This window comes from Peromyscus maniculatus, chromosome X (assembly GCF_049852395.1).
Source record: "Peromyscus maniculatus bairdii isolate BWxNUB_F1_BW_parent chromosome X, HU_Pman_BW_mat_3.1, whole genome shotgun sequence".
Classification (NCBI taxonomy): domain Eukaryota; kingdom Metazoa; phylum Chordata; class Mammalia; order Rodentia; family Cricetidae; genus Peromyscus; species Peromyscus maniculatus.
In genome coordinates, this window is record NC_134875.1 from 85,012,473 (window position 1) to 85,019,617 (window position 7,145).

At 42.7% G+C, this 7,145-nt stretch overlaps 1 protein-coding gene across 1 annotated transcript in view; it reads left to right on the forward strand.

Annotated features, from left to right (window-relative positions):
• Tex11 (testis expressed 11) overlaps nt 1-6,915 on the forward strand; it is a 289,769-nt gene extending 282,854 nt beyond the window's left edge. Inside the window, exons 28-29 of the mRNA XM_076561730.1 lie at nt 5,465-5,629; nt 6,433-6,915. Coding sequence (XP_076417845.1) covers nt 5,465-5,629; nt 6,433-6,588 — 321 coding nt within the window. The 3' untranslated portion in view covers nt 6,589-6,915. The remainder of the gene's footprint in view (nt 1-5,464; nt 5,630-6,432) is intronic.
• Nucleotides 6,916-7,145: the final 230 nt, after the last annotated feature.

Here is a 7,145-nt window from a genome sequence, read left to right on the forward strand (position 1 = left end):
GCCAAGTCTACAAGACTCTGCTAGCCTAGTTGTCTTCATCTTCACCCACTTTACCCTCTCTCCACGTTCATAGACACACTTTACTCCACAAGACCGTTATGATTACTTTCTAGCAAATATAATTGTCTTTACCCTAGACCTCCTTATGGACCACTGCCTCATTATCAAACTTTCTTTCCCATTCTTCCCCCGCCTCTTTGTGTTGTCGTTTCTCTTACCCCCCAACCTTGGACAATTCCAACATGCTCTACTCTTTTCTCTGCACTCTGTCTTCTGTCCTTTGAATTGACATGCTTTAACTATGGTCTGTTGCTGCCCACAAGGTAGTTCCAAAATTACCTCAGATGCAACATGCATAAAACAACTAACCAGCCAAGTGTGGTGCTGCATATCTGTAATCCAGCACTCAGGGTCATGAGTTCAAGTCCAGTCTAGGCTACATAGGAAGGGCCCTGTCTTGAAAACAAAAATAGAGCTGGCCAAAGATAAAGTGGATAAAGGCACTTACTGCTAACCCTGACAAGCTTATTTCAGTGCCCAAGACCCACATGGTGGAAGAGAACCAACTCCTGTAAATCCTCTGACCTCTACCCAAGTATGGTGGCATGCAGATATACACACACAAATAAATAGGTAATAATTTTTAAGTCTTGAGCTGAGGGTGTGGCCCAGTGGTGGACTGCTTTCCTAGCATGCCCTGAGTTTAATTCCCCAGCACCAGATAAAACTATAGTTTCAGCTGAGCCTGGTGGTGCATGTCCATAGTCCCAGCACTCATGAGACTGAGGCAAGAAGATCTCCAGTCTTAGGCTAGTCTGGCTACATAACAAGACCTTGTTGAGAGAGGGGGGGGAGGGGGGAGGAGAGAGTCAGGGAAGGAAGAGGGAAAAGAGAGGGGAAAGAAAAACCCCTATCATTTCATCATATCACTTCCCTTTTGATGTAGTGTTGCTAAAATTCCTTCCCAGCAGTAGACATAAAGCAGCATCTACCCTTCCTCCTGAGGTCCTAGTCACAAACCAAGGCACAATTCTTCCAGAGTTCACTCTGGGTAATCAGTGAATTTATTGGGCTTCCTAACATAGCCTAGGTGTGGGATGACTTTCAGGGATGTGGGCATACCTGCCCCAACTTGCCAAACCTAAAAACCTTTATCAAGCAGGGATGAGAGCTTCCCCGTAGCCACATACATGGATCTCCCACCTAGCTCTAATCTTCTCTGGCCTCTATATTCACTACCCCCTGCCCAGGCCACATAATGGATTGCAGAGCTGTATACAACTACAGGGAAGAGCTGTGTACTCTGGCAAGAATCTCATGCCTAACTCTGTGCCTCTATGAGAGGCAGTAAACATTCAACCAGATTAGCTAGAATGATCTTTTGCAAGGGGGACATAGTTGAACCCCCTAAGATAGTGGTTTCTTGGCCCAGAGGACAGTTACTAAGACACAAAACATTTCAGTGACTTCCCATGAATAGCTTGATAGTCTAAACTCTGGTCTGTAATGCAGAATTGTAGTTGGCATTTTTTTTTGGGGGGCCACCAACCAGCTCCCAAATTCAGACATGAAGACTTATTATTAATTATGAATGCTCAGCCTTAGTTTAGACTTGTCCCACTAGCTCCTTTAACTTAATTTAACCTGTTTCTGGTCATCTACATTTTGCCTCAGGGCCTTTTACCTTTTTTCATTCTTTATGTCCTACTTTCCTGCTTCCTTTGTGTCTGGCTGGCCCCTGGCATCTCCTTTTTTTTTTTTTTCTTCCTTGAGCCTAAATTCCTCCTCCTACTTGCTCTCCCTGTCCAGAAGTCTCACCTATACCTCCTCCCTCACTATTGGCTGTTCAGCTTTTTTTTTTTCTTGGTTTTTTGAGACAGGGTTTCTCTGTGTAGCTTTGGAGCCTGTCCTGGAACTCGCTCTGTAGCCCAGGCTGGCCTCAAACTCACAGAGATCCCCCTGCCTCTGCCTCCCGAGTGCTGGGATTAAAGGCATGCACCACCACCGCCCCGCTGTTCAGCTTTTTATCAGGTGCCTTAGGCAGGCAAGGTAAAATAGCAACACATCTTTACATAATTAAACAAATGCAACACAACTTTACATAGTTAAACAAATATTCTGCAATACAAAACCTTTTACACTCCAGCCTTTGGTGTCAGTGAGTGTTCCACATACCCTATATTAACAGTCACATGTTACAACATATTTTAAATATACATTGGGGTTTTGCCTGCATCTATGTCTGTATGAGGGTGTCAGATCCCCTAGAACTGGAGTTACAGACAGTTGTGAGCTGCCATGTGGGTGCTGGGAATTGAACTCAGGACCTCTGGAAGAGTAGCCAGTGCTCTTAACCACTGAACCATCTCTCCAGCCTCACAACATTTTTTACTATAAAGCTTTCTTAAGTTTTCAATGAATTAATATGTGTTTTAATGCTTCAAGAGAGTGACTTCTTGAATGAAGAATTCCAAAAATGTGTTTCACTGAAGAATTGTATTAGACTATCTTCACATTTCTCATGCCAGTAGTATTCTGAGGAAATGCTCAGAAATTTGATCCTGCATTTGCGAACTTGTTCCCCTTTCACTCCTTACAGAAATCAGCTGCTTAAGCCAAACGACTTTTAGTAGCCCTTAGAAATACTCGCTGTCATATATAATTCAAGTCTTCATTTATTCTATTCTGCTTCGAATCTCCTTCTCTTTCTTTGTACAGCTATATTTTTATTCTTTGTCAAGATTTAATATATTACAAAATGGGGTCCGAAGAGATAATTCAGTGGTTAAGAGCACTTGACTGCTCTTCCAGAGATCCCAGCAACCACATGGTGGCTCACAAACATCTGTAATTGGATTAGATTCCTTCTTCTGGTGCACATGAAAACAGAGCACTCATATACACAAAATGCATGAATAAATAAATCTTTAAAGAAATAAGGCAGTGTTGGCACACTCCTTTAATCCCAGCATTCAGAAGGCAGAGGCAGGTGGATTTCTGTGAGTTCAAGGTTGGCCTGTTCTACACAGTGAGTTCCAAGACAGCCAGGGCTATAAAAAGAAAAGTCTTGAAAAACCAGTATATATATATATATATATATATATATATATATATATATATATATATATATATATATATATATATATACATATATAGTGACATATCTACCACAAAATTCGCCATTTTAAAATGTATAATTTGGTGAGTTTTAGTATAGTCATAAAATCATGCAACTATCACCATTATCTAATTCTAGAAGATTCCATCAGCCTAAAAGGAAACCGTATTCATTAGCAGACACTCCCAATTCCTCCTTCCTCCAGCGTCTAGCAACCACCAATCTGCTTTCTTTCACTATGGGTTTTCCTAGTCTAGATATTTCATGTAATCATTGTAGATCTAGATCTTATTCATATCTCTCTTGTGATCATGTTTGTTTAATCACTTTTCCAGTCATGTAGTTAAGGTAACCACATCCTTACTATGCACCGGATACTGTGCCAGGCTGTGAATACACAAGGAGAATGACATTTTACATTAAAGACACCCCGCCCCCGCTGAGTGAAGGAGAAAGACAATGTGTTAGGAATGCTTTACAGTTCAGTGAACAAAATTTCAGGGAACAAACGTTTGTGCAAGAAGTTATGAACAATCAAGGTAAACCTCACCAATGAGGTCACATTTGATTGAGGATTGGGTCATTTTTTCATTCATTAATTCATTCAGCAAACTTGTATTGTGCCTCTGTTGTGTGTCACGCATAGTGTTGTACTCGAGGATACAAAAATGAAACCAAAAAATCTGTACCACAAAGAATTCAACAGGCTGGAAGAAATAAATATGTAACATTCTTCAAAATGATGTGATATAAATTATATTAGAGACAGCCAACTCATGTACTGAGCACACGCTTGGCTCCGCCTGGGAGGAGGGGACTGGACCTGCCTGGACTGAGTCTACCAGGTTGATCTCAGTCCTTGGGGGAGGCTTTGACCTGGAGGAGGTGGGAATGGGGGGTGGGCTGGGGGGAAGGTTAGGGGGGCAGGAGGGGGGAGGACAAGGGAATCTGTAGCTGATATATAGAATTAAATTATATTGTAAAATAAAATAAAATTTTTTTAAAAACTAAAAAAATTATATTAGAGAAACATAAAGCTTGCTATAGGAATGGAGAGAAAGAAAAGACTGTAAATTTTGAAAAGTAGATGTCTAGGAGGTTAATATTTCAGGCAAACTAAACTGCCTCTGACCAAGCTCTGCTAGTGCTCTTCTCTATCACTCCAACAAACCCTTAATCATACCTTGGGAAGTCATTTTCTCTTGTGATATTAGGGATGAAATTCAGGGCATCACATGCTTGACAAGCATTCTGTCACTGACCTATACTCTCAGAGCCATGAAGTCATCTTTATATGTAGATGCCTTGTTTCCCCAAAGCTGCCACGCGTCCTTTAAGATGAAAGCTTTGTCTTATCCCTTATAACAACCTCATTATCATAGTGCCTTATGCATGGTATTTTTTATAGATCCAATGGAAGGACAGCTGGACATGGTGGTGTGGGTCTGTAATTACAGCACTTGGCAGGCTGACATGTGACAATCACTGGAACTCAGGAGTTTAAGAGCAGACTATTCTACATAGCAAGGTCCCCATCTTAAACAAACCAATAATGAATAAAAGCCCAGGTAACATCCTTGCCACTCCAGAAGCACCTCCCCAAGTCTTCTATCACATCTCTGCCCTCCAGGGCCTGAGACATACTAGGTATGAAGGGCTTCACCATGAACGCTCTCATTGTTCTCCATCTCCTATACAAGGACAGAGAAAGTCGCTCCTTACACTAATCCTTTTCACTCTTACAAAATACAAGGAAGAGTCGAATCTAATTATGTGATTAGTGGTGTTACAAACCACTGATAAGGCTGGAGGACCATCTCAGAAATGTGCCCTTTGTTCGTAGCTCAATAGATTATCTCAACACTAACGTTAATATTATTACTTTTGCAAGAATAGAAAAATCATTCTGGTCAAGAAAATTAAGAGACTCAATAAAACAGTTTCTTGACCATCTCAGAAAAGGAAATGTAGGGATTGAAGAGATAATTGGCTGAGGACAGCAGCAACAGAAGATCCAAGCAGGACACAGATTGTTTTCGTGCTTCAGAGAGCCCAGGAGCTGATTGTTCTCGTGCTTCAGAGAGCCCAGGAGCTGGTCTCTTTGATACTTTTTCTTCCAGTAGAAAAGCCTCGTTGCTTGTTTCCATTTTCCTGTCACTTCACGAGACTTCACTGTGGGACAGTCTTCAGCTGCCATACCTGCCAAGTCCTGGCCTGTTCTCCAAGAGCCATCTCTCCTTAGCGCTAGCTGAGCACGCCTTGTTTAATAATAATAGGACCTGATGCAGTGTTACAGTCAGTAGAGACAAGGACAGTTTTAAAACAGTCGCTCTTCTTGGGTTTCAGGAGGGCTACCCAGAAGAGGAGATTCTCTGGCTAATGATCAAGTCTTGGAATATTGGAATATTGATGTATAGCAGGAACAAGTATGAGTCTGCACAAAGATGGGCTGGCCTGGCATTGGATTTCCTTGGCCACCTTGGCTCCCTCAAAACAAACTATGAGGCTAAGGTAGGAAGGAGAATCCTGCAGTGGGTAGCATGACTTGGGGGCAAGCGGGGCACAGAAGGCAGGACAGGCTCCCATGAGGACATCTCCTACCTTGCTTGACTGGGTAAAAAGCTTCATCCTTGAAGATCTCAGTGCTTTCATACCAGTTCATGAGATAGGAGGCTGTGTAGTAATTTCTTAGAGCGAAAACCAGGAAGGATGGAGACGAGGAAACGCAGGGATCGTGAATGGCATCCAGTTATGAGGACTGCCAGGAGTGAGCTCTGGAAAGCTCTATCACTGTCAGTGCCAGTGCGGGGAGGGGGCGGGGGTGGCCTCTGTGCAAACAGTGGCTGCTCAAACAGGCATGTCTCCAGGGGTTCTTATTCTCAGTTGCAAGCATCTAGTCCATTAGCTGACCAGGGAAGGTTTGATAAGGAAAAGGCCTTGTTACCAAATAAGAACAAAGTCTTTTCTGTTTTGAGTACCTCCTCCCTTCCTAGAGCTGCCTGTTCCTAATTAAACAGACCTACTGCCCTTGGATTCATCTTTCTCAAGAGAGGACTATGGGGGTTGGGGATTTAGCTCAGTGGTAGAGCGCTTGCCTAGCAAGAGCAAGGCCCTGGGTTCGGACCTCAGTTCCAGAAGAGAGAGAGAGAGAGAGAGAGAGAGAGAGAGAGAGAGAGAGAGAGAGAGAGAGAGAGAGAGAGAGAGAGAGAGAACTATGTACACTCCCCAAATAGCAACTCAGACCTCAGACCATGAGGGCCAGACTTCACTTTGTGTCTGGAAAGCTTTCCCACATTCTCTTTTTTTCTTCTCAGGTGAATCTTCTGTATGTCAACCTCATGGAAGCACTAGATAAAGGGTGGGAGTTAAGGTCTGCAGAGATGGCTGAACGGTTAAGCACACTGGCTGCTCCTCCAGAGGACCCAGGTTCAGTTCCCAGCACCCACATGGCAGCTCATAACCATCTGTAACTCCAGTCTCAGAGGTACCAGGTATCTGATGGTACTGGATCCATATGTGATCTCTTCTGGTCTCCAAGGGTACCAGGCATGCACATGGTGCATGCACATAAAATAAAAATACTATTTTTAAGAAGGAGCTCACTTTTCGGTGAAGAGTGATGCTGATTGGAAGAGGCAGTATAAATAAGAAGGCTGGCTCAGAGCATCTTGAAGGTGTATCTTCATGAGCTGTTGAATATTTTAGTTTTTGCCATATGTTTCCTTGAACTTTTTGTTCTCTTAAGCCCTATTTTTATGTTAAATTAAATTTTCTCAAATAAAAGCATTTGACTTTCACCTCAATGATCAGCTAATTTCTCAGAGGAAAGTGAATGTTCCAAACTGCTAAGGATTATATTGAAACAGCCCATGCTGGAGCAAGATGTGCCATGTGAATAAAATGGAGTGTCCACCCCTTCCCAGAGTGCCCAAACTCCCCAAGATGAAAGATAATACAGAACCATAAACATCATTAGAAGGGCCTAAGTGGTCGCTGGCTCTTGAGTATATCGGAGTCATGAAATCTT